The 27,723-nt window shown below is 49.1% G+C and overlaps 1 protein-coding gene across 1 annotated transcript in view; it reads left to right on the forward strand.

Annotated features, from left to right (window-relative positions):
- IGF2R (insulin like growth factor 2 receptor) overlaps positions 1–27,723 on the forward strand; it is a 103,223-nt gene that overhangs the window by 17,347 nt on the left and 58,153 nt on the right. Inside the window, exons 2-8 of the mRNA XM_030316726.1 lie at positions 3,487–3,626; positions 13,560–13,681; positions 15,352–15,450; positions 19,701–19,833; positions 23,017–23,146; positions 24,831–24,936; positions 27,509–27,671. Coding sequence (XP_030172586.1) covers positions 3,487–3,626; positions 13,560–13,681; positions 15,352–15,450; positions 19,701–19,833; positions 23,017–23,146; positions 24,831–24,936; positions 27,509–27,671 — 893 coding nt within the window. The remainder of the gene's footprint in view (positions 1–3,486; positions 3,627–13,559; positions 13,682–15,351; positions 15,451–19,700; positions 19,834–23,016; positions 23,147–24,830; positions 24,937–27,508; positions 27,672–27,723) is intronic.

Genomic DNA, 27,723 nt, shown 5'->3' on the forward strand with positions numbered 1-27,723 from the left:
CGCACAGAAGACGTGTCCAGAAGAGCAGTTCTCACTGGGAATCGGCTGCGTCCTCTCCTCTGAGGATGTTGGCCGAATGTCGCAAGGCTGGGACAGAGGGCAGGGCTGCTGGTGCTGTTTCCCATTGACCAACTGCTTCCTTGGGCCTTTGTGGTTCTCCCTTGTTACACCTCCTTGTGTCCCGTCCTTTCCCTCGGGGTGGGGGTGGGAGTGGTGTATAGGGTAGAAGCCACAGTGACCTGGAAGACTTGATGCAGATTGGGGTGTTAGAGATTCAAGGAGACGCCCACAGGCTTTCAGACCTGTCTCGTTGCGGGAGATGTTTGTATAGCAGACGTATTCAAGATGTGAGTGCAAGTGTATGTGTGTGTGTAGACTGCATTTCCGCTCAGCTTGCAAATATTTTCTTCCAGACGCTTGGTAGTGTAGATTAGAAACATGCCGTGGCCATTCCGTCATTTTTAAGTGGCGTGGCCAAGGAGTCTTCGAACCTGGGTGTTTCAGGTTGGGTTTGTGAGTGTCATTGAAGGTGCCAGCCTGGAGGGGCTGCCCTGTGGTAGGTGGCTCTGGCAACCCCAGAAAGAAGCCAGCGCCCAAGAACTTTCATAGGGTCCTCATTGCCCCTCACTCCCATAGCCACTTACCATTTTGATAAATCTTGACAGAGCAAATAGGAAATGCAAATGGAGAAAAGAAATAAAATTGGACAGAGCAACAATTTTCTTGCTAGGGACACTGATTTCCAGATAATCAAGACAATCTTCCCCATTTTGCCTTTTTCCCCCCATCTCTTTTCTGCTCCCTAAACACACTTTTTACAACTACCTTATTTAAATATCACCTCTGCGAAACCAGCAGCGGAATTCTGTTTTTAAGAAAAGCGTAGCATTTTAGGCGCTGTGTGGATTGCTTTAGAGTTGATTCCTACTAGTTGATTCATTCTAAAATGATACCTTTATGTACCTCGCTCGTATACTCAGGATTGTGAAACACTTTCATGATACCACTATTAAGGTTTTAGGTTTGATGTGTTAGTATCCCAGAAAAACATGGCCGTTGCTCTTGAATAAGAGATTAGCATTTTTTAAAAATTAACTGTAATTAATAGAAAAGTTTTGCTAACACTCTGCAAAATAAAAACACTAGCTTAAAATTTTAAGGAAAGATCCATAGTGTCTTTGAGTGGCCTTCCTTTGTTTCAAGTACTAGATCAAAACGACATTGTTTACTCTGCAAAGCAAAGCCCCGGTGTAGCCAGCCTCCCCATGTCCTTGACCTTACCTGCTGCTTGCTCTGCTTACCCGTCTCCCTCCAGCCTCATTGCCCTCTTTCCTTTTCTGTCGCGGTGCTAAATTCATTCCCTCCTCGGGGCCTAGCAGTGGTCCATCTGCCGGAATATTCTTCCCACCATATCTTCCCCTGAGTTGCTCCTTTTTGTTGTTCGGGTCCCAGGGAAAACACTATCTCAAGACTTTCCAGGCTCAAGTACGCCCTTGGTCATTTCCTATCCCACGCTGGTTTGTTTTGTCATTGCACTTGGCATACCAGTGTGTGAAATGGCTTACCTGTTCATTTTATTTTTGTTTACTGTGTATTTGTTTACCCGTTTATGTTCTGTCCTCCCCTGGAGGGCAGGGGGCTTTTGGTCTCTGATCATCGCTGCACCCCTCAGTGCCTCTGCAGTGAGTACTTAAGAAATATTTGTGAAGCAAATGAATAAAGAAAGGCTAGTGAAGGTCAAAGGAAACAGGCCTTTATTGATGACGTTCTCATGCCTGGTCATACTTGGGTTATTTTCTCTTGTCTTTAGCCCTCATGACTTTAGGAGATAACTCTAAGGGGTTAGTGATAAAGACGCTGAGTTCAAAATTGGTGGATGCCAGAGGGAAGGGGGTGCCTGGGGGCGTAGATAACTTGGGTGGAGGAGAGAGGGAGGAAAAGGTTTCCAGTTACGGAATGAACAAGGCACGGGGATAAAAGGCACAGCACAGGGAATAAAGTCCACGGTATTGTAACAGGTTGTATGGTGGCCGATGGTAACTTCACTTGTGAGCACAGCCTGAGGAAGAGAGAGAATGAATTACCATGTTGCACTCTTGAAACTAATTAACATTGTGTGTCAACTAAGCTTGAAAACATAAAAATACAAAATAAAAACAAGAAGCTTAGTTCAATGGTAACTGCTTCTGAGCCTGGCCTTACCTCCCGCCCGCCCGGCCTGTTTTTCAGGTTTCCAGTAGCTGGCTGTCAGAACCTCTAGGGGAGCACTCTGGGGTGTTCCTGTCCCTTTGCTTCTTGGCACGGAAATTTTGGTCAGTCCCCACACCTAGGTTCGGGAGAATGCTTGGTTCCTTGCCTGCCACCACCCCGCTCTTGGGGCTCGTCTGTTACTGGACAGGGCTGCTGGAGGTGGGGGGAGGGGGGAGAGGGGGCCCACATCCCTGCAGGGGAGGGCCATGTTGCCTGCTGGGTTGTGGAGTCTTTGTCCTGAGGCCCGGCGAAGGGGGCTCTGGGAAGTGCATCGCCACTTCTGTGAGCGAGTGCCTTCTGTCATCAAGGTGCTGCTTTGGGGAGATCAGCTCTGGCTACATCTCAGTGGTCTCAGGGTTCAGCGACCTCCAGGTGTCCCCCCCCCCCCCACCCCAACAACTCCTAAGCCTTCTCTCCAGCGACTGTTGAATTAATACAGTATCTTTGCATTTTGTAAGGAACTTTTTCGTTGCTTTCCTCATTTCCTGTCTTTAGCCTTGCTGAGGAAATGACCCCTGTTTTACAAAAACGACAAAACATTCTCCCCAGGAAGAGTAGAGAATGGAGAATAATTGCTTTGACAGAACGGACAAGCCATCATTTTGTCCCACGTATGCAGATTTACTCCTTAACAAGTACTCGGTGTTTACTTGGCAGAGGTTTGAACGGAGAGTGTTTTAATGCCTGTGAAATGCTTGATGTAGTGGGTCCAGCTTAAGTAAAGTTTGTCTGATTTTGAAGCCAATAGTTGATTCATTGCACCACTTTGTCTTGTCCCTTTGGATGTGAATTGTAGCCGTAAAAGGTAAAACCCGAGACTGTCTTTCATGCCATCGCTAGTGTTTATATAGAATAACCAAAGTTTAAACCAATTCTTTGGCTCTTCAGCATTCCAGTGCTGATTGGAAAGGTTGCGATCTTATATTCAACATGATTCTGGGGCAGTTACTTATGTGAGTTGATACTGTTTAATGGTAGAGTTTTAAGTATTTTGACGATGGTCAGTCTTGTGGCAGCTTCAGGGCGGACTGAACCAGCACGAGGTGGTATTTAGTGGTTTCTGCCCTGGCTTCTGTTCAACTTAACATAGTTTGACTTTAGTATTTTTTGGCTAACGAAAGTGTGTCTTTTAGGTTGTGGCAGTCTTAAGTAAATGTGGCTTGCATGTGAAGCCAGGGAGAAGCTTAATTATTGGCAGATCAGTGACAGTGACAAATCGTTTTTCTTCCTTTCTAGTTATACATGGGAAGCTGTTGATACCAAAAATAACATGCTTTATAAGATCAGCATCTGTGGAAATCTGGATATTGCCCAGTGTGGGCAAGCAAGTGCTGTTTGTATGTACGACTCCCAGACAAGCAGCTATCACTCTGTGGGTAAGTAGAAAGTTCTCCTTACTTTACTGGTTGTGTGGGATCCCAGTTTTGCAAAAATGACTGTGTACATAGAGCTGTCTACACGTACGCTTATATGTGCTTATATACATTTTTTATCTTTTATAATACAGTGGTAACAATTTTAGATGTCCAGTGTGAGATCAGATTAGCTTACTTCCATCTAGTGGATACTGTTGGCCAATCACGAAGAATTGTGCACATTTGTATCTATCGTCACGAAGAATTGTGCACATTTGTATCTATTGATACAGAAGGATGTTTCTTATATGGCTCTGCCTTCTTATGTTTTTCTTAAACCCCATCTTTACTTTCTCCCTGCTTCACACTTACTTCTTCCAGCTGGTGCCCAGCCCCTGACCCGCTTCTACCCTTCAGGTTGTCCGTATTCACATGGGACAAGAGGTGGTCACCGATTTTCAGCTTATATTAAAAATTAAATAGTCCTGAGAACCACCAATCCAAGAGAAAGGAGTGCAGACTTTTCTTTCCCAGGACTCATTTCATTTCCCCAAATGCCCTCCTTTGGGGTTAGGATCCCTTTCTTACTGGTGAGGATGAGGGGCCCAAGGTGGCCAACAGCAGCCGCCCTACCAAGTTACATGGAACAGCAAAGGGTGGGGGGGAGGGGTGGGGGGGTGGGGAGGCTTAAAGGAAGAGACGCAGGGCAGAGCTAAACATGGCAGCCCTTTCTCTTGGTTGGTCCACGGATGTCCGTAGTGACCTCCGACCAACACAGTTTGAACAGTGCAATGTGACCGTGAAGGACCGTCATGAAACGAAGGCCTGCATGTGACTGGGGACAGGGTGGTAGCTGGGAGAGGGCACTCAGGTGTTTGCGGTTGGGAGGGTCAGCTTGCCGTGGTAGCTCTGTCTGTCATTTTTAATGAAAACGCCTAAACACAGTTAAAAGGGCTTTTTAGAAAGTAATGTTTAGAGTGATAAGAGTAAGGTCTGTGAGGTCTGCTGGTGGAGGCAGCTTCTCTTAGTTTCCTTCTCTTCCGACGGGGACACTGTCTAGATTGAAAACACTGGTAAGAGGGGGTTGAGGCTCAGGACAGAGGTCTGAGAAAGCGCCATGTTATTCTGAAGTCGTGGGTTGGACAAATTGTATTTTCTCATAGATTTAAAAACTTGCAAACGATATGGCCAACTTCCTGCTGTTCCGTTTTGATGCTTCATGAAGGGGGGCACTAGTGGGCCTGTTGGTCAGTGTTACTCAGGTTTCCAGAAAAAGGAAAGGTAGTTTTCCTCTTGACTTCACTATAATATTTGACTACAGTGTTTCCGACTGATGAAATACAGTGCAGCGGATGGATATTGGATACAGACAAGTAAATCGCTAGAGGTATGATTTGTGAAGTTAGGTTGGCTGGACAGAATTTGACAGTGACCAAGTTGAGTTGGCTTTGAAAACCAGGCGGGAGAGTCGATCTTTTCTGAGATGTTGGTAGTGGATCCATCATAGATTCTGTGTGACAGTAATGGGGGAGGTGATCTGATAAAATGCATTTTTAGGAAGCTGGGCCCAATGGAATAGGAGAGGTTGGTTAAAGGGGAGAAGCCAGACGTAACTAGATGAATTGAAAGCCAAGTTACAGGTTGATTAAGATACAAACTAGTAGTTTCTGGTCTCATTCTACTCCCAGACACACACGACAGATACTTTCCCCTGAACTTCACACTCCCAGAGGGAGAGGACATACACTGGATAATGGAGACTTTCAGCATCGCCCTGTCCTTCACCTCAAGAAAGCAAACTAGTAAAAGCGGGTGCAAATGACTTTCACACTAGCACAGAAATAATCTTGAGTCAGATCTAGTTCTGCTAATTTGTATTATATAATAGAAATAACCGACTGTGTTATTATAAATTTGGTTTTGGGGCACCTGGGTGGCTCAGTCAGTTGAGTGTCCGACTTCTCAAGTCATGATCTCATGGTTCATGGGTTCAAGCCCCACGTTGCGCTCTTTGCTGACAGCTCAGAGCCTGGAGCCTGCTTCCGATTCTCTGTCTCCTTTTTTCTCTCTGGCCCTCCCCCACTCACACTCTGTCTCTCTCAAAAATAAATATGAAAAAAATTTTTAAAAAATTTGGTTTCATAACTAAATAATAACTAAATTTGTTATGCGCTTATGTGGCAGGCATTATGTTTTTAAGTAAAATATCTTCTTTAGCTTATTCAGCAACTTTTTGAAGTAGGCGACTCCATTTCCCTGATTTTATAAATGAAGAAACTGAAGCACAAAATAGATACAAGAGCTTGTCAGAGGTTGCATGATTATGGACGTGAATGCTGACAGGCAAGCTCCAGAGCCCGTGTCCTTATTTGAGGCCGTGTTGCTTTGTGAGTTATAGGGTCACGTCGGACAGTTCGAGAGGTAATATGCGGAACCACGGTGGGAAGTCTGAACTCCCGGCTCTGAGAGGGCAGCTGAGAAACTAACTCCCTATGAACTTGTTAGAAAGGGAAAAAAAAGTGACTTCTGAAAACAGCTACAAAAACTGGAGCTCCCAATAGGTAGGAGAACAGAAAAGCTAGGAAAGCAATAGGTCAAAATATATATGAGAAGTTAATGTATAACCAAAAGTTTGGGTGTAATTTAGCAATTTATCTGTTAGGAAACAGCTTTAGACCTCTCCTTCGTACCCTATAACAGAAATTACAGATCAGTTAAAATTAAAATAAAATGATTAGAACATCGGGAAGAAATGTAGCAAAATAGATATATAATCTAGGGGTGGTAGAAGCTTCTCTTAATAAATGATTAGAAAAACACACAGCCTGGGGGCACCTGGGTGGCTCAGTCACCGAGGTGACTCTTGGTGTCCTGTCCGACTCTTGGTATTGGCTCAGGTCATGATTTCACAGTTTGTGAGATCAAGCCCCATGTCAGGCTCTGCGCTGACAGTGCACAGCCCGCTTGGGATTCTCTCTCTCCCTCTCTCTGCCCCTCCCTGCCTCAAAATAAGTAAATAAACTTAAAAAAAGGTCGGGGCGGGGTGCAGGCGAACGACCAAGAACCCAAGGAAAAATGGCAGTCTGAAGACTGGCGGTTTACAATAGAAGAAATCCAAGATGCTCAGTACAACTTCATTCATAAGCCAGGTATAAATGCAAATCAAAGCAATAATGAAATCTCATTTTTCTTCTATCAAATGTGCAGAAGTTTAAACGGGAAGATGGTGGTTCTGTAACCCTTTGGGAAGGTAATCATCGATGTGTGTTAGTGCCCGCAAAGGCCGTTTCTGTTCTTAGAAACGGATAGTAAGACCTCAACTTTGGTTTAAACAACACTACATCAGTTTTGATTTAAAAAATCTTGAATTAGTTCTTTGTTAGGCAAACGGTACTGCTACGTATATAAATCTAGCAGAGTTCAGCAGCCATTTTTAGGGGACCCATGAACAACATTTGGTTCTGTTTACGACCTAGTTGAACCACCTTCACCACAATTTAAAACGACGTATACGTTTCACCTATTTGATTTCCTTTTAAAGTACTTCAGATGTCTGATCTGAAAGTTAGAACTTAGACAGTAACAATAATTATAAATTTAATAGTTGAAACTTCTCATAAGCCTGAAATTCTCTTAGAATTTCTAAGTTCTAGTACTGTGTCACCCGTCTCAATCAGTTGCAACTCAGTTGTAACCTGTGGGTTGGAGTCATAACATTGAACATTGCAAGTAGGTAGAAATACTATGCTCACATTCCTCCTGACATCCCAAATGTTAATTCTTTGGCCTTAATTGAGTTAATCTTTCTGAGGGCTAAAAAACTATGTATATCTACTTCAGGAAACCTGTTAGCACATGTAGCTGAAGTAACATACCCACCAGGGAAGGGTGGTAATTGCGGTTACTTACCGTCAAAGCCTCGGATTCTGACCGGCTTCTTGCTGGTGACCTGGGTAGGACACAGTGAATCCGGTTGTAGTTGCCGCATCAAGTGACTTCCTTTACTCTCAGGAGGCTGGCCCCTGACTTCAGATGCTAGTTGGATGGTTTGATTCTTGTGCGCACTGGGGGAAATCTATGACAGTCATTCAGGTTGATCGCTGCACTGAATTTTGCATCTCTGACTCCTAAGATGTGAAAATCTCTTTTCCTCTTAAGCCCTGTATTCTTTCCTTTTTTAAAAAAACATATAATTCTACTGAATATATTTAAGATGATATCTGGGAGAGTTTTAGATAGAACTCCTGTTTCTGTCTTACGGCCTCTCCTGAGAGTCTGGCAATAATATCTGTTAGACTTCAAAACCCAGATTCCCATAACCTACTTTTGTAAATCTTAACCAGTAGAGGAATTAGTACTGTATACAGATTTTTTGTACAAGTTTTTTTTTTTTTTTTTTTTTTTTTGTAGCATTGTTAACTGTGGCAAATGTGCTGGCCCACCCTAACTATATGGGGATAGTTGAACAAGTTGTATATTTTATTCTGATTTACTTGGTTAAGTCACATCTGAAAAGATATATGTATAAATTATATTTTGAAACAGCCAACACTTAATATTCATTTATTTATTTGTAACAAATACTTGAATGACTCAGTCACTAAAACAGACAAAAGTCCCTTTTTTTGTGGAGCTTACATACTAGTAGTTGAGTGGGAGACAAACACAAGCACTGGCTAGGTAGCGTATTAGAGTATGATGGATGTAAAGAAGAAAAGGAGGGACAGTCAGGAGTGCTGGAGGTCTCGGGAGTGTGTGTGTTCAAGAATATCAAACGGGGTAAGTGTCGCCGAGAAGGTGACATTTAAGCAAAGACTTGGAGCTGAGGGAGTCAGGTGGCTCTGGGGGAGCAGCCGGTGCGAGGGGCGGAGGGGGAGTATTAGAGAGGGGAGGGTAATTGGTGGTAGCAAGAATAGAAATCTCTTTGGAAGAGTGTTAATACAAAGAGGGGCAGAAAAATGAGGCAGCAGCTGGAGGGAAAAATCGGGCAGCTAGGAGGATTCTTCGTTTGGTGAAAGGACACGTGAATAGTACACGTTGAAGGACACGACACGATAAAGAAGGGAAAGTGGGTAACGGGGGAAGCCTTGCTGGAGCACATTGGTGACTAGCACGGGGAGGGCTGTCTGCCTGTCTGACAGGCCCTGATCGAGGTGTTGGGGAGGCCCGGTGGCCGTGCAGTGGGCCCTGAGGCTGCCTGCGAAGTTGGGACCGCTGGGGCTTGCGGCCTCAGCGAGGCCGAGTAGCGAGCTCGGCTGGGCTCGGCCGGGGGCGCCGAGGGTTGCAGGCGAGGCCTGGTAGGCCTGGAGCGCGGCCTGGTCTGGCGGGCTCTGGTGAGCGCGGCCTGGCGCGCAGGGTCTGCAGGACCCGGCGCGGCCTGGCCTGTAGAGCGTGGCCTGGTCTGGCGGGTACGGGCGAGCGTGGCCTGGCGGGCCTGGCGCGCAGGGTCTGCAGGACCCGGCGCGGCCTGGCCTGTAGAGCGTGGCCTGGTCTGGCGGGTACGGGCGAGCGTGGCCTGGCGGGCCCCCTGGTGCGCAGGGTCGGGAGGACCGGACGCGGCCTGGCCGGTAGAGCGTGGCCTGGTCTGGCGGGTCCGGGTGAGTGCGGCCTGGTCTGGCGGGCCCGGGCGAGCGCGGCCTGGAGGGCCCGGCCTGGAGAGCGCTGTCTGGCGGACCCAGCGCGTGGTCTGGCGGACCCGGCGCGGTCTGGGGGACCTGGCCTGGAGACCGAGGTCTGGCAGACTCGCCACGGCCTGGCGGGCCCGGCAAGCACGGTTTGGTCTGGCGGGCCCAGGCGAGCGCGGCCTGGTCTGGCGGGCCCGGCCTGGGGACCGCGGTCTGGCGGGCCTGGCGCGCGCAGCCTGGTCTGGAGGACCCGGCCTGGAGAGCGCGGCCTGGAGGACCCGGCGCGGTCTAGTCTGGTGGGGCCTCGCCAGCGCGGTCTGGTCTGGTGGGCCCGGGCGAGCTCGGCCTGGTCTGGCGGACCTGGCCTGGAGAGCGCGGTCTGGAGGACCCGGCGCGGTCTGGCGGGCCCTGGTGAGCGTGGCCTGGCGGGCCTGGTACGCAGGGTCTGTAGGACCCGGCGCGGCCTGGCCTGGAGAGCGCGGCCTGGTCTGGCGGACCCGGCTTGGAGAGCGCCGTCTGGTGGGCCTGGCGCGCGTGGCCTGGTTTGGAGGACCCGGCCTGGAGACCGTGGTCTGGAGGACCTGGCGCGCGCGGCCCGGCGCGGTCCGGAGGACCCGGCGCGATCTGGCGGGCCCGGCGAGCGCGGCCTGGTCTGGCGGGCCCAGCGAGCGCGGCCTGGTCTGGCGGACCCGGCTTGGAGAGCGCGGTCTGGAGGACCTGGCGCGCGCGGTCTGGCGGGCCTGGCGCGGTCCGGCGGGCCCAGCGCGCGGTCTGGAGGACCCAGCGCGCGGTCTGGCGGGCCCAGCGCGCGGTCTGGCGGACCCAGCGCGGTCTGGCGGACCCGGCCTGGAGAGCGCGGTCTGGAGGACCCGGCGCGGCCTGGCGGGCCCGGGCGAGCGCGGCCTGGTCTGGCGGGCCCGGCCTGGAGACCGCGGTCTGGCGGGCCTGGCGCGCGCAGCCTGGTCTGGAGGACCCGGCCTGGAGAGCGCGGCCTGGAGGACCCGGCGCGGTCTGGTCTGGTGGGGCCCCGCCAGTGCGGTCTGGTCTGGCGGACCCGGCCTGGAGAGCGTGGTCTGGCGGGCCCGGCGCGCGGTCTGGAGGACCCGGCGCGGTCTGGCGGGCCCGGCGAGCGCGGCCCAGCCCATTTGGCGCCGTCCTCGGGAGCTGGCCGTGGGCCTGGCGTGCTGGCCGCGGCCCCGCAGTCCTCACCCGGCTCTCGTCCGGGGAGGACGGCCAGGCTGGCCGGTTGCCGCGGTTGTCTGCCGCGGTTCGCTGCGGCCTCTCCCCGAGTGCCCCGGTTGGCAGCCGGTCCCGGCCACCGGGTGGAGTGGGCAGAGGAAGAAGGCGAGGTGGACAGGCGGGTGCGATGCTGATGGGGGCCTGGCGCTTAGGGATGCTGGTGCCCAGTGCCGCGGCGGCAGAGGTTGGCTGGATCCCTCCCAGCCCGAGGCCAGGGCCCTCCGCGTTTCCTTTTCAGGGCGGACCCAGCTGTTATGAGGAGCCCCCGGGAGCTCTGGGCACAGGGCCGGAAGGGGCCGCTGTGTGGGGGGACAGGAGGCGCGGGGGAGGGTCTTCAAGGTGGGGGGGCTGCGGCCTGTGAGCGCCCCCTTCTGGTCACAGCGCTTGCCGCTTCCTGTGGTCCTTGCCCGCCCTCCGTGTCTCCTGGAGCGCAGCGCTGCAGGGGCGCGTCGAAGCCCCGCCCCGTCTCCCGGCCCTAGGCCCGCCTGCCGTAGGCGGGGCTTACGGGCGCTGTCCACGGGGCGCTGTCCTCGGTCCCGGAGACTCCTCTGGGCTTGTGTGCGCTTTTGGTCGAGGAAAAAGATTTTCGGACGGATCCCGGGAATTTTAGGGGAGAGAGCGATTCAGGTGGACCTTTGCACAAAGACAGGCGGGCAGGCAGTCAGGAGAAAGAACCAATGTACTGTGAGCCTGGTGCTCTGGGGGCAGCTCTGAAATCCATTATCCTCTCTCCACTGGCATCTTAATTTTGACCCCTCCCCCTCTTCTTCCTCCTTTATTTCTTTTCACAAAAAGATATCAGGTATTTGTATCGAAATGGACCAGTTATAATCCTGAGTTTATGATACGCAGTCATAACTAATCCGTGGGCTAACCTTTTTCTGTTTTTTAATTAATTAATTAATTAATTAATTTCTGTTTTGGATAATGTAATGAACCCCATCTCTAACAGAATCTAGGAACCTGAGAATAACCACTGTCTCTGTGTTTTCCTCACCACCCCTCCCCCCCGCCACCGTTTCCCTTCCCTGGGAGTAATAATTAGCCTATATTTAAATTTTTCTTCCTTTTCTTTGTTTCTGTGTCTCTGCTTCTCAAAAGTGTGTGTGTGTGTGTGTGTGTGTGTGTGTGTACGTGCCCAATATTTTTAACTCTATACAAAGCATAGATCATGCTATATGTAATTTTGGGGGCCTTAAAGTGGTAACAACAATATTATGTTTCTAAAGATGGAGCGTATTGTTATCTTTCACCATGGTTTGTTCCTACTAACACTTTTGTGATATTATGTGGCTCTCCCAAAGGTAAGTTATCCATGGTTCTATTGATGGGCATTTGGGTTGTTTCCACGGTTTTGCTAGTGTGATGAATATGAGATGTTCTTTCATTTGTTTCTTGTTATACGTATATGTGTATGGTTTTCTTCTGTGTATATACATAAGAGTTGAATATGTAGGTCACAGGATACACGGATATTAGGACATAATGCCATGCGGAGGCAACAAAGGCATGCTAGGCCATCTCTTTTCCAACACTTGGTATTCAACTTTTGTCAATGGGATGGTTGTAATCAGTATGCCATGTGTTCTCAATATGTAATTCCTTGATCAGTAGGGGTGTTGTACATCTCTTCGTGTATTTACTGACATGGTTTTCTTCCCTTTGGTCATATCTGGTTCATTTTATATTGGGTTATTTATTGCATGTGACCTATTCTACCTTTCTAGAAGCTTTAGAATTTTTACATTTGATATTAAAATTTACCACGACATGACTAGGTGTGGGTCTTTCCTCATTGTCTCCTTTTTGTATGTTCTTTCAGTTAGAGGTTATTTTGTTTCATTTTCTAGGATTATAAAATTTTTTTCCTTTCCTTTTTTTTTTTTTTTTTGGGTGTGTGAATGTATATATTTTTGCCAATTCTTTGCCAGTTTGCCAGTTCTGTGTATCTCCCAGTTTAAAACTTGTTTCTGTTTTCCTTAAGCTATTTTTTTTGGTGAATGTAAACTTTTAAATTTACTAAGTCAAATATATTGACATTTTAGAGTTAATGCTTTTGCGTCTTAAATATTTTTCCTACATTAAGATCTAAAAGGTAATTATGTTTTCTACCAAGAGTTCTATCTAAAGTTTGGTGTTTGATGCTATTTAATTCCTTTAGAGTTGATTTTCATGTACAGTGGTAGGTAGGGATCCAGTTTTTATCTTTTTTCCATTTTGTTTTCAGTTCCATTTATTGAAAGTCTCTTCTTTGCCCACTGATCTATTACTGTGTCACATATCAAGGTTTGATTCACACATATCTGTCTGTGTTCTTTGTCCTAATCTGCTTATACCAATTATCAGTATTTGGTATGGAATAGACATTTTATTCTGGATTATTACAGTAATATACCAGGAAAACTGAAATGTAATCACTCCACTTGTTGGCCATTCTAAAGAATTTTGATTTTTGAGGCTGGCACTTGTGTTGAGCACTGGGTGTTCCGTGTAAGAAATGAACCACTAAATTCTACTCCTGAACCCAATGTTACACTATACATTAACTAGCTAGAATTTAAATAAAAATTTGAAAGAAAAAAATTTTGTTTTGATAGTATATATGATGGGAATTTATTGAAGAACTTGAGCAGTTGAGTTATACGTATATTCTGACTTATGTTTTTGGAGATTGTATCTGTCGAGGTGGATGGGGAGGGAGGATGGTGAGGGTCAGGAGTGGAGCAAGGGGACCAATTCTATGCTGCTGCCAGAGTGTAGGTGAGGGATGGTAGTGATTTTAGTAGCAGCAGTAGTAGAGGTGGAGAGTAGCGGATGGATTTGAGATGGAGGGAAAACCATTAGAGTTTTCCAACTTACTCAATGTGATAGATGAGAGAAAGTTGGGACTCATGTAATGTGTTTGGGTCTTGAACAGCTGGGTGGATGGAGATGCCATTCCTCAGCTGGAGAATTCTGGGGAAGGGACAGCCTGTAAGTTTATGAATTTTCAGATGAATTATGGTACCACTTTTAATTTGCTTATGCTCGGAAATGGCTTTATGGTCATGAATGTTTTATAGCTTGTTCATGCTCTTTCCTTTCCAAATAGGTGATTCTTCTTTGAAAACTGCAACCAGATCTCTTCTGGAATTCAACACAACAGAGACCTGTAAGCAAAACACAAATCACAAAATCCAGACTAGCATCACCTTCTTATGTGGGAAAACTTTGGTGAGTCCGCACAGTCACTTTATAATGTTCTTTCCTTTTGTTAAAAACGTTTGTCTGTTGGACATTCTTACTACAGTGTCATTCCGGGAAGAATAAGTGAGCAAAATTAAAAACACAAACTGAAAACCCCAACCAAAACGCCATCGCCATTAAGAACCAATACATAAACAAACCCTAGCCTGTAGTTACAACTTTTAAGTGAAACTTGACCTACATCCTGTATAAAACTACAATTCAAGGTGATTAGCATGTTTAAACTCGAAACACTGCTGAACATTTACATTGCAGGCATAATTTTTTTTCTAAAACTTATTTTCATAGCATTTTATTACGGTAGTTTTTAGGGCAATGCACTTACTTTTTTAAAAAAGGTTTTTGTTTTCTCATTTACATTAAATTGGAGAGGCCAACATCTATCTAGGAGAAGCCTTGGCCAGCAGACAATGGCCACTAATATCACTTTTTCAAGTATTGCCAGTATCAAAAGGGGACATAAATAATTATTTAAAGCATGATGTTTATTCTTATCCTCTGTATATTGCATGCGAGTTTTTGCTGTTAATCTCTAGTGTTCAGAAAGGGACTGTCAGTGAATAATTGCTAGCTTTTAGGAGAAGCAATTTATTTTTTATTTTTATTATTTATTTATTTTTTTAAATGAAATTTATTGTCAAATTGGTTTCTATACAACACCCAGTACTCATCCTAGGAGAAGCAATTTATATACAAGTCTTATGAATGTTCTCTAATCAGAGTAAGAATGCAAGTATTTAGAAAAATAAGGTTGAGTGAAACTCAATGTGGGTATCAGTTTGCTTTAAAGTATCATTTTAGAATTTGGTGCTGTGACTTCCTGCATCTTCAGACCTATAATGTCTCCTCTGAAGCACTTTAAAAATAGAACTCACATTGTTAATTTTGGACCAGCCTGTCAGTTGCACTGTTGTCTATGTTGAAACCTTGGAAAAAGATCTGTTTGCAGTGATATGAAATATGGAGGTCTGTGCTACAGAATAAGCTAGCTGCTGCTTTAATTGTAACTAACTTCCCTCAAGAATTCTGCGTTCACCGTACAAGAACCGGAATTGCGAAGAACTCCCTAGATTTGCATGTGGGCATATGGAGGTAAATTCAGTATCGCGTATCACCCAGCAGCGCTGTGGTTGACCATTTTGGAGTCCACCTTGGTTGCAGTCTGTTAGGAGGGGCTGCCCTTGAGTGTGGGGTGTCTGAAGCGAGGCTGGTGTGTGAACTCAGTCGGGTCCAGATGGGCGTCCGTCCTCAGCTTACAGGAAGTATGAGGTCACATTTTCTGGCTTTGATTTTGTTGGCATTTGGTTAAGAGAACATTTGGAGTTTGAGAGTGGAAGGGCTCTGAGGATTGCATCCCATGAGTTTACTGTGCTTTGCATAGTTGGGGCAGTAGAACAGTTTTGGACCGATTATACCAAAATTCCAGCATGATTTCATGAAGCTTTTGTCTCATAATTTTTGCGTTTGGGAACTTCTTGATGACCTTGATTAACTAAAACAGTTGTGTCTTCCCTCCTCCCCCTCTTCTTTCTGCTTTCAAATTTTCATCAGCCTTTACTGTTTCTAACTTTAAGGGAGAAAAAAAAACCCTTACATCATGCAGTATCGTAACTTATTTTTAATTTTTTTAAAAATAGGGAACTCCTGAATTTGTAACTGCGACAGACTGTGTGCATTACTTCGAGTGGAGGACCACTGCAGCCTGCAAGAAAGACATATTTAAAGCTAATAAAGAGGTAACGAGGGGGCTCAAGGTCACGTGCTTGACATTCTGGGACCTTTAAGAGTTGAAATATTGGCGCAAACCTTTTGGGGTCAAAATCTTTTTTAGTTTTCAGATTCCATTTGAGCAAAGATAACCGTATGATTTAATTGTTAAAATGAGGCTGGGTGGTTCTTATTTTTAGAACAGGGCATTTAAAACATCACAGGATATGATTAGAAATGGACTGGCTCAGCATCTACTCGGTTAGTTAGTTCTTGGTTTCTGGTGCTGCGCAACTTGGTGACTAACGTGGTTGAGCTTGTGTTCAGCGGATTCCCTCTTCCTACCGGCCCCATCTCTCCCCCACCGTGGGGCGGCTTCTGGACGCTCTCCGAGTCCAGGCCAGGCGTTCCTAGCCCCTCAGTTCTCTGCCAGTTCACCTCAGAGACTTAGATGGCTCCTGTCGCTCCCTCCGCTCTTTTCCCGGTGTTTGCTCAAGTCATTTTTGGTGATTAATGAAGCATCCTCTCCCTGAGCCCAGAGACTCTGAAGCTGGCTCCGCTGAGAGCAGACAGCACTCCCCTGCTGCTCCTCCCCTCTCACCGTCCCGCGTCTGAAAGGTGGTGTCCTGTGCTCACCTAGACGACAGCCTTCGTGGCTTGTTACTCTCACGTGTCTCCGTTAGTTGTGTGTTCCAAAGGATTCGGTTCACAGACTCTCTCAGGTTCTAGGAACTGACAGATGGGGGGCCATCTGTTATTTTCCGTGATGGCCTAAGATAGTGCCGTTGAAGGAGGGTGAAAAGAGAGATGTTTGTTTTTTGAAAATAAAGCCAAATTAAGTTAAAGAGAATAAGTTATCAGTGGTCTTTCAAATATGGCAGTCTTTAAAAGAAAAGACAGTCCGATAGGAAAGCGGCAGAGGGAAAATGTTGCCTCCCGGAGAGGAGCGTAAGGAATACTCAACGAGAAAGCGGTTTCCATTGTGGAAAGAATGAATGCCTAAGAAAATGACACTGACATTGAGGAGACCGGCTCACATTTAAACCTCGAATTTTAACACTTAGGTTAAGCTCTTTGCCAAAATGTATCGGTGAATGGCGGGAAAAACATCTCAGGGACACAGAGACTCATGCCTCCTGCTCTCTTTGGGGCCTCAGACCTCTCTGGGCCCCACACATGTCCTCTGGGGCTCTGGTTTTCCAGCCTGAAAGTGCTGCCCATTTTTCCAGTGTTACCTGTGCGTCCTGTTACCTCGCCTTGCTGAGCTGACAGTTGTGTCTCCCACCACCTGGGGAAAAATCGCTTCTCAAAATAAATACATAAATAGCAACCTATTTTCTGTTTTCTTCATGGTGCAGGTCAGAAGTCACAGGCTGCAGACCCTGGACCAACTCCTGCCCCCTGGCCTGTGTTTGTGCAGCCCCAGAACTAAGAACAGGTTTTACATTTTTATAGGATTAAAAAAAAAAAAAAAAAGCAAAGAACAACAACAGAGACCTATGTGACTTACGGAGCTTAAAATAACGTGCTCTGTCGCCCTTTATGGGAAATTGAGTGGGCCCCTGTTCTAAATTAGATTTTGGTATGTTAAGGGAGAGGTATAGCCCTCGTTTTTTCTCAAAACGGTGACATTTCATTTCTCTTGGAAGCTGACGTAAAGATCATGAGCACCATACAGTTTGTCCTCAGTGATACTCTCTTTAGGTCTGGTTGGTAGCTGGGGCTTTATTCATTCAGTTTTCATTTATCGACGCCCTGTCGTGGGCCAAGAAGTAGGAATTTCATTAAATTTTGAAAGGGTTCTTGCTTTCAGAGAACCCATAGACCTATGGTGCGGAGGGCGTGTCTTCATTCACGACCCGGGTTCATCCTGCCTCAGGTACAGGTAAACTGAGGCAGGAAGCATGGAAGAGGACGGTGGCCGCCAAAAAGCAGTGCCGTTGCTGTTAGTAAGTCATAATCAAGTAGATTTCCTCTTCTCTGTTTTTGGTAAGATTTGATTATACCTTACGGGCTGTGGTATCACTTCAAAAACTAGTAGATGTTTCATGTAAACAAACCAACCAGATTTGGTTTTCACATTTCATTTCTGCTGTCAGCTTTGCTTTGTCAGATTTAGAAGAATTTGGTGGGCAAATATCATGGAGTTCCAGACACTGGCTCTACAGGCTGGCGGAATAATGCTTGTCTAGTGGATCCTGGTTGGTTTTTTTTTTTTTTTTTAAGATAATTTCTTTAAAATATCGCAGACAGACGTCCCCTTACCGTGGCACTCTTGGGAACACAGGAAATTCAGAACTGGCATGCCAGTGTTCTTACCAGAGTTACATAAATACAGCTAATATACGTATAGTGCTAACAAGGTTGATTCACTGTGTGGTGTTTGAAGCTGGCAAGCGACCTCCTTCCCGGCGGCTACATTCCTGCTCTTATGAATGTCTCCATTGCTCTGCTCAGTGGAGCAGGAAGTGGGGAGGACTTTCCCCAGGAGCCTTCACTGTTTTTCCGACGCACGCTCCAATTCTGTGGGGCGCTGTGTTAGGCGTGTCTTCTGTTCCTTCCTGGAGTAGCGAGCCGGCCAGAAGTTGCTAAAACTGCCTTGAGCTGGGTGTCTGTGGACCTCGCTTCCTGGAATCTCTCGAGTCTGTCGGTGAAACCGAGCTAGTTTGGAACTACGAGTTCTTTCACACATGGCCCCGGCTTTCCTTCCCGCCGTGTTCCAGGCTGCTCCCTTCGTTCCCAGGCCTTCCTTTGGTCACTAGAGAGGTGCTCCCTGTCTCCCGTTCCCACCCACTCACCAGCCGGCTCACTCCCTGCTCGAGTTCTGTTTCTGTATTAACCTGCCGGAGGATGACGGGCTGTCGGTTTGTAGGATTCTGGACACCGTGGTCGCTCTCGCGGGAACCTAGTCACTGTCTGCAGCAGTACCTTTCTTTTTGGCCGCTTTTGCGCAGGATGCAGCGTTAGGCTTGGCATCTGGCGTGCCGACCCTGCTGCTGGCTTGGTGTGCCTGTGTCCCCGGAGCGGAGGCGCCGGCCCCCTCAGTCATCACAGAGACCCCCGATCAATGCTGTGGGCGTTGGGGGAGTTCGCTTTAGGGGTCTGGCTGAAGGGAATTCTTGTGTCCCCTGAGGTTGTTTGATTTGATCCATTAGATCTCCCTGAATCTCTGAGAACAGGACTGGGGAAAAGGGTTAGTAGGTCAGAGTATTCCTGTGGGTTTGATAGCATCTTTCTAAGAATAATTTTTTAGCTAAATAGTAAGCAGTTAGTTTTTGTTATATAGATCTGCCTGTGAATAGCTTCAGTCTTTTTTTCAGTCAATTTTAGGAAAACCATCCTTTGAGAGTGATGTAGCAGATGACTTTGAAATGATCACCGAGGGGCATCTAGGTGGCTCAGTTGGTTGAGCATCCAACTTTGGCTTAGGTCATAATCTTGTGGTTCGTTGAGTTCTAGGCCTGCACTGGGCTCACTGCTTTCAGCTTGGAGCCTGCTTCAGATTCTGTGTCTCCCTCTCCCTCTGCCCCTCTCCCTCCCCGCCCCCTCCCAGAAATAAACGTTAGAAAAATGATTGCCAAGAATGTGAATTTTCGGGCATTCTTTGGCAGGGCGATTAAAGGGGTATTTCCGTAAAGACGACGTGGCGGTACATGATGTCAGTTAGATGACCAGGGCCTGTTTTATTCTTGGGCGCATCTCTGGGCTTGAATGCTCTGCCTTCAGAAATAGGTAGACCTTGTAAAGCGCAGGGTCTTCTAGTGGGTTCCTTGAAATTTTAAAAATAAGAGGACATTAGTTCCTAGAGATGAGCGAGAGGGCCTAGGTTAGAATCCAGGAAGCGTTGGATTAGATGCGCAGAGGAGGAACGTGTCTTCATACGTTCCTGAACAGGTGTTTCGGGAGGCCCCGTTAGGTTCCAGGCGTCATCCTAAGCCTCCCGCTTAGGACCACAGCAGTGACGGAGTCCCTGTCTTCAGGGAGCTTCCTCTCTCATGGGAGAAAGCTGGCGAGTCAGCAGATGGCAGTGCCCGGAAATACACGTTAGCGTTAGGAAGAAAAAGGAAGCGGGAGGCTCTGGCAGCGTGCTGCTGGGATTGGGCAGTAGTGAGGGAAAGTTGGTGGTGCTAAATGTACAGCCGCTGAAGCTCTTGTCGACCTTTGCTCTGTTCCTCTTGTCGCCGGGGACCCCGACAGTGGAGACGTTGGCCACAGGCCCCACCCAGCCGGTAGCGGAAGAAGCTGTGTGTCCAAGACCGCTTCTCTTCCTCTCTTCTAGGTGCCGTGCTACGTTTTTGATGGAGAGTTCAAGAAGCACGATTTAAATCCACTGATCAAGATTAGCGGAGGTTACTTGGTGGATGACTCTGACCCGGACACTTCTCTGTTCATCAACGTTTGTAGAGACATAGGTAGGTTTGGGGGGGGTGGTGGCGAAGGATTTCTCAGAAGGCTTCGGTATCTTTGCGCTTCTGCCGTTCTTCCTAGTTGGAATATCCGTGTCACTGAGTAGGCCCCCTGAGGAACCTACCGGAAAGATGTTGTGCATAACCTCTCCCCCGGGCTCCCAGTCGGTTCTGAGTCCGTTGCAGATCTTGTCCAGACTGTTGGTCCATCCCAGTGTGTTCTCTCTGCCAGACGTGTTGGTTCCAGGATTCTCCCATAGCTGACTTCCAGGGAGGTGGTGGGGAGGGCGGATAGGGTGGGTGTGCCGGGCGCCCCGAGACCTGCTGGAGCAGGATGAGTCAGCCCTCCTGGGAGGGCTGTGGGGAGGAGGGTCTCTAGCCAGCTGTGTGTACCCCAGTCTGTCGGCTTTGTGTTGCAGGCTGGGCAAAAGGGACAGACGGACAGCCAAGTGACCCGGGGAACTTGCTCGTGACGCGTATCTTAGCCCAAGCCAGCTTCTTGCCCGGCTTTCTCTACAGGTGCCAGAAGCAGTGTGAGAAGTGTGGGTGTCTTTGCTCAGTTAACTGAAGGCTGTAAATGGCCTTTATCTAAATGGGGCCCTGAGAACTGTTACTAATAAACCTTTGTTCTGTCAGCAATTTCTAAACTCCAGCTCTGTGCGTTCTTCGGGGGCGAGGAGGTGTTAGTCCCGAAGGCCGAGGCTTGTCTTCCTGCTGTGCCAGCAGCAGTTGTGCCCCCGTAAATCTTGCTGGTAATTAGCTAATCAAATTAAGATCGTTTTTAGTGTTTTAAGTTCCTGTTTCTCACATAGCACGTGGGACTTTGGCCTTAGGAAAGCTCGGGACAAAATTTTTCGTTGTTTTGAATTTGCGAAAAATGTTTTAAGTTTGAGAGAGAGAGAGAGAGAGCGAGAGAGCACGTGCGTGTATGGTGGAGGGGCAGAGAGAGGAGGAGAGAGAGAACCCCAGGCAGGCTCCGCACTGTCAGCACGGAGCCCGGTGTGGGACCCGATCCCACAAACTGAGATCCTGACTTGAGTTGAAACCGAGAGTCTTCCGCTTAACTTGACTCAGGTGCCCCTACGTTCGGAAAAAAATTTAAAAATAAACTCCGAACGTGAGGGTGTGGCTGGGTGGTCGGTACGTGAGTTTACAGTTATTCTTTGAATTGTACAAATACGTTATATACCATTTTGATTTTTTGTTAAGTTTATTTTGAAAGAGAGAGAGGGAGGGGGAGGAGGAGCAGAGAGAGAGGGAGAGAGAGAGAATTCAGCACTGTCAGCACAGAGCCGATGTGAGGTATCGAACTCACAAACCACGAGATCACGACCGGAGCCGAAATTAAAGAGTTGGACGCTTAACCGGCTGATCCTCCCAGGTGCCCCCCCATCTTGATTATTTTCAAACAGTTTTAAAAAGTGAGTATACCACATACGTGGTTCACTAGAAGTGACTAGTGATAATTTTAGATTTTTTTATGTCAGGCTCTTTACATCATTCTTTTGTTCTCTGAAGACAGCTTTTAATGTTCTTTTGGAAAAAGCCAGATAGACAGAGTCTTTGTCTTAAATGGATCTGTAACTCAAATTTGATTATAAAGCTGACGAGCCTTGCAGATTATTGAATTCTGAAATAATATGCCATCTTAGTTTAGAAAACATTTAGATTCCTGGTCTTTTTATCATTTTGAGGATTCTCTGAATTCGGTAGAGATATTCTTATGAAAGGGTTTTTTTTGTTTTTTTTTTTTTTTTTTTTTTTTTTTTTTAAAGTTGGCTCTCCACTGGCCGTGGAGCCCAGCGTGGGTCTTGAACTCATGACCCTGAGATCAAGATCTGAGCTGAGATCAAGAGTCGGACACTTACTGACTGAGCCACCCAGGTGCCCCAAAAGTTTGTTTTTCTTTTTTGATTACTGGCAGTTTGAATTGGCCTTCAGTGACTTTGACTCACAGTAGTTTTTTGAATTTAAAATTTAAAAATGAAAAAAAAAATTGATTTGCCAGTTATTGTCCAGACGCCCTCCATCCCCAGAAAGTTGCCCTGGGCCCCAAGCCTTGTTTGACAGTGACCCTGAAAAGCTCATGAGCAGCCGTAGCTTTGCTGCTGTGTGCCTGCCTGTGCACACTCAGGGTACCTGCGTCCCGTCTTGCCTTCAGTAGACCAGCGGGTCTGCTGATGCAGGGTGGGCAGGGAGCCCGCCACACCACGGGGACTTGACGTGGACTAAAACCGTCCCCTCGCGAGGTTTCACGGTACAGCCTGACGACGCGCTTACCTTTTCCTCAGCCGCCGCCACCTCCCGTCACGCTGGAGAAGAAGGGGCAAGGGCCCCCCTCTGGTTGATCAGGCTTTAGTTAAAGACCAGGCTGGGCCTTATTTACTCCTTCACGGGGGAAATTTGAACCCCTGTCCTGTGCTGGGCACTGAGTCCCAGCCTTGGATGGAGCTTATAGTCAGGGGCACGTGTGAGGTAAGTGTGTAAACCCGATGCCGTGTGAGATGCCCGTGGCGGTGAAGGAAAAGCTGTAGGATGGGAAAGGGTGGTGGCAGTAGCCGCTGAAGTCTGGGCGGTGTTCTAGGTACATCGGGGGGTTTTTTAATCCTCCCCAGACCTGTGGGAGATGCCCCAGCAGTTGGACAGTTGTGTGATGAGAGCAAAGTTAGAGACAGCAAGTGGTGGATCTAAGAGTTGAACCAGAACTGTCTGTAGGTTCTTTCCACCAGTGTCCTCATCTTCCCACTGATCCTTGGGGTGTCTGCATTTTCTGCATTGTTTGTAGCTTGGAGGAGGGGATGACGCTGCAGTCGGTGTGTCTTTAGGAAAGGGTGGGGGTGGGGGGGGTGTTCCTTAAGTACAGATTACACAATAGTCCCCGTTCCTCGGGCACCTCTTCCCTGCCAGGTGCAGCGTGAGCGCCTTCCCTGCACATCCTGGCAGCCATGCCGGGCAGGCGATGCTGTTCTCACTCCACGTGTCCAGAGTGGTCAGTGGCACGCCCACGGTCTCCGGACGGGGTTCGGTCCTAGCTCTTTTTTGTTTCGCGACCTCTACTACTTTATGTTACTTTGGGGATTTTCAAAAATTTGGTAATTTTTTTTTTAAAGGGACCCTGTGCCTAAGGTTAAGCGTGATCATCAGTCCTGACGCACAGCCTGATTCATCGTCACGTGTGATGTTTTACAGACTCCCTACGGGACTCGAGTCCACAGTTGCGTGGCTGTCCCCGTGGCACTGCTGCCTGCCTGGTGAGGGGGGACCGGGCGTTTGATGTCGGCCAGCCCAAGGAGGGCCTGAAGCTCGTGAGCAAGGACAGGTGAGTGTGCTCTCGGTGCTCGTAACCCCCGCGGGTCCCTGCGAGATTGCTACTTCGTGTGTGCTCGTAGAGCCGTTGGTCATGGCTGTGCATCACGCAGGCTGGTCTGCTTGCCGATTTTCTGGTCATTTGTCTCTGTGGTCGTTCAAAACGTGTATCACGATGCGGCACACATCCATACGTGTATTCAGTTCACGAAATAACCCCTACCTTAACACGTGTTCTGATGTTCCGGTATTCTCCATGTCACATCACTCGTGACGTTGCTTTTGTGCCCACAGTCCTCTGTTCCCCAGAGGGGAGGTTTGCGGGTGTCCTTGTAGGGTGCGGAGCTTGCTTCCTGACAGGGGTGCGGCGAGCACCCTAGTTCCCGTGGGGGGTGGTTTGTTTCTCGTAAGAAGCCGTGCTTTCTGCACGTGGGCTTCTACTGCCCTCGTAGCCTTGAATTAGCAGAGAGAGGCTTTTCTCCAGTGTGTCCCACATGACCACGGCTTAGATCACGTCTTGGCTTCCAGGGGCCTTTGGTAGATGGCTCATCGTGGCTGTTCTAGCATGGAACTGATGGTGCGTCAGGGCGGGCGCTTCTGTCCACAGAAAATGTCGGAGCATCACCTAAGTTTAAGAACATTTGGGAGGTTTCTGTACATGTGTCTGTGTTAGTTTGCCAGGGCTGCCATGACAGCGTGCCGTAGGCTGGCTTCAACCACAGAAACCGGTTTCCTTTCAGTTCTGGAGGCTGGGAGGTCCAAGGTGCAGGGAGGCCGGGTTTCTTCTGAGACCTTTCTCCTTGACTCGTAGACGGCCGCCTTCTCCCTGTGTCCTCACCTGGTCGTTTCCTCTTTGTGTCCGTGTTCCAGTCTCTCCTTCTGATACTGACACCAGTCGTGTCTGATTAGCTCCTCACATCCCCCCTGTGGCCTCGTTGTCACTTACTCACCCTGTCTTCAAATACAGTCACATGCCAAGGCACTGGGGGATTAGGGCTTCAGCATATGACTTTTAGAGGGACACAGTTCAGCCCGTCCCGTTGTCCTAAGTGACAGGTGGGTGACTCCTCATGCAGGAGAGGGGACTTTGTAAAATGTGGGCATTGAATGAAAGCTGGAGCTTTTCAGAGAAGGGGAAGGTCATCTGTTTTCGGGTGTTCTGTGACCGTCAGCCCTGGAGCCGCGGGCACATCCCGCGGGGAGGCCAGCACACAGACCAGTGGCCCAGGCTCGCCTGGCCACGGGAGGGCAGGACGGCTGTGGCACTTGGCCGTCTTCAGGTTAGAGGAGAAGAGACCTTGGCCTGCACTGACAAGCCGCTGTGTAGAGAAGTGGTCGTGCAGCCTCGTGGACAGAGATGCACTCGGCCGCTCGGCTGTGTTTGTTTTGTTTTCTCAGATCGTTTATAGTCTCGTCTTGTTTGTCTTACTCAAGCGGCTTTTCTTAGTATTTAAATTTACACGTCAGTCGTTTTATTTATTTTTAAAAAGAGAACAGTATTCACTGAAGTTTACTTAAGTAAAACAGTTTTTTAGAATGGAGATTGGAGTTATTTTGCGCTGTGGTTTCCTTTATATTTCAGTGTTTCTTCTGTTCCCCCCTCCCCCAAAGGAGCGTGCCGAATACTCAGGGAAGCAGATTAATGTGAATCTAATTCATACTTTCACAACCCTCTTTTCCAAACGTGTGTCGTCCAGGCTTGTCCTGAGTTACATGAAAGAAGAGGCCGGGGAGCTAGACTTCTGTGATGGTCACAGCCCGGCGGTGACGATCACGTTTGTCTGCCCGTCGGAGCGCAGAGAGGTGAGTGGCTTGCCTCGGAGGGCTTCCTGGCAGCGCGCGTCAGTGGGGACCGGCCGAGCGAGCACATCTCGGGGCGGGCCGGGGCGGCGGGTCCGGGGGCAGGAGACGGCCGGCCGGGAAAAGATGCATCAGTGGAATATCCGGGAAGACGCGCCTGTGGGGACAGGCTCTCGTCTGCACGCGCGAGGGTCTCAGGGGGACGACGGCTTGGTGTTCGCTTTTTCTCGACAGCCTGGAGGGGCCTGTGCCTATGTCGACGTAGGATGGCGTGTTGATGTAGGGAGGCGTCTGGTTCTAGTTTGTGTGAGATGATTTTAAGCGGTTCGTGGAGAGATTTCTTAAGTTTATACAGCAGCGCTGATTGGAACGAGTATTTGAAAGGCCATATGTATAGTCTCAAACCTGTGACTCCCTGGCTATTATTTGTTAGGCTGAGACAAGGTGAAAGTAGCTAATTGGTTTGTAGAAACAGTCAAGGCATGAGAACAGATGCTCTGCAGACGTGGCGGAGGCCGTGCAGGCCAGAGGCTGGAGTTGCGGGGCTAAGGAGGTAGGAGACTCGTGGCCAGAAGGAAGGTTCTTATTCCTAGGGCCTCGCAGCGAAGCCTTCCGTCCCCTCCTCCCCCCCTCTCGCGCGGCCGATGACCCCGTCATCCGGTCCTCGATTCTGGCACACTCGTAAACTCCTTGAGGGTAGGGCCTGCGTCTGCTTGTCCTTGGGCCCGTGCCCGGTGGCGTTGCACGCGTCCGTTGCCGTTCAAGTGTCCTAGCAGGTGCGGGGTGCTGATGGAGGGAGATAGCCCCCGGGGAGGAAGGGTAGGGCTTTCCTCTCATTTATTTCTGTCTCCTCATAATAGAATGAAGGGGGAGGAGCTGAATTCTTTCGCGAGGGAACCGTGCTCCCCCCTCCCCACAAACAAACGTGGAATTTGGTCTGGTTTCGGGCTGGCAGCCGGCCCGTTTTGTGTGTGTGGGATTTGGAGACAAAAGTGGAGTCCGGGCCAGCTTTCCGTTTTGTGTCCCCAGACTTCCAGGGCCACGTGGTGTCAGCTTGGGAGAGCCCTGCCTGGCCGGCAGCGGACCTTGGTGCTGGAGGCGAACGCTGGGGAATAGTGTGTGCGCTTTCCACTGGCGCCTGCAGGTGTGAAGTGGAGTCTAAGCGGGCAGGGGTCTTCGTGTTTCCCCTTCCTGCTGGGGCTTTCAGTGAGAAACGGTTCCCTCCACCATAGCGAAGGGAAGCGGGAGTGTCCCTCCTTTCTTCTCCGTGGATACGGATACGTGCCTCCATGGATACGAGGCACTCCGTGGCCTTCGGAAAGGAGGCCAATTTGTTATTAGTGGAGGGAGAGTCCGTTCCCAGCTGCACCACTCACCGCACAGAACCGGGTGACATTTGACACCTTTGCTCTTGAAGGTCTCTTTAAGTGTTTACGCAGGCTCACGGAATGTACCTAGGAGCTGGACTTTCAGTAAATGTTCACCCTGTCATATGGATCTTTAAAAAAAAAAGGCTTTACTGAGTTTGCTTAGCATAAAATTAACCTGTTTCAAGGACAGCGTGACGGCTATTAGCACATTAACAGAATTGTGCAGTCTCTGGCACAGTGGGACGTGAGGACATCTCCGTCATCCCAGAAGAAAGCCTGGGCCTGGTGGGTGTTCAGTCCCCATTCCTCCCCCAGCCCTGGCAGCTGCTAGTCGACTTTCTGCCTCCGTGATTGGCCCTTTCTGCGCCTGTCCGATGCGCGAACCTTGCACGCTGGGGCCTTTTGCGTCCGTCTTCGTTCACTTAGCCCTCGGCACCCCGTCACGAGTGTCAGTCTTCCCCAGGCCAGGTGGTGGGAGCCTCGGTTTTGAGTCGGACGGACAGAGCTGGACTCACAGCTCTCCGCGTCTGATGGAGTTGCGACCCGCGTGTGTAGCCCCAGCCCTTCGCGCGGTGCCTGGCACGTGACAGGCGCTCGGGAAACGTTCGTGGGGTGGTGCTGCCTGGAAGGAGCGTGGCAGCCTTCCGCGTCACTCCAAAGAGAGCAGCTGAGGTTACGCTTGTGAAAGCAGCTCTTGGGCTGCAAAGTGGCAGACTTCAGGCTTGTGGGGGTGATGCCCCGGCTTCCCCCCGGGGACGGGGGCCGACTCGTGTGCAGGTGAGGTGTGCCCAAGACCACTTTGACAACCTGAGGGCAGGGGTCACGGATCGTCTGCCCAGACGCGCGCATACATGGCGGTTTCCGCTCAGCTCGGGGGTTCCTCTGGCCTGCTCCTTTCAGCTCCGATTGAGAGGAGCGAACAGACCGCGTGCCTTCGCAAGTCATGGCCGCCTGTGGAGGTTGTGGCTGTCAGGCGACCTTGAGTTCGGGGCGGTCGCAGTGGCCGAACCTTGAGCGTAGCTCTGAGAGGGACAAGAATGGTCGCAGGTAGACAGTTATTACTCGCCAAGTGATCGAACTGTTCGGAAACAGTAACAGAAGAATGTAGAAACCCAACACCATAACATACCTTTGGGTTTTTGAGAAGCGTAGAAAGTCAACATGTAAAAACGTTAATTTTGCTCTTTTCAAACCGTTCCTGATAGGGCACCATTCCCAAGCTCACAGCAAAATCCAATTGCCGCTACGAAGTCGAGTGGGTCACTGAGTACGCATGCCACAGAGATTATCTGGAAAGCAGAACGTGTTCTCTGAGCAGCGAGCAGCACGAGGTCACCGTCGACCTCCAGCCACTCAGACAGGACAGAGGTGAGGGTGCTCTGAAGAGAAGCCGGAGGGGGACCGTGAGCCGAGCAGCCGG

Source organism: Lynx canadensis, chromosome B2 (genome assembly GCF_007474595.2).
Source record: "Lynx canadensis isolate LIC74 chromosome B2, mLynCan4.pri.v2, whole genome shotgun sequence".
Taxonomy (NCBI): Eukaryota; Metazoa; Chordata; class Mammalia; order Carnivora; family Felidae; genus Lynx; species Lynx canadensis.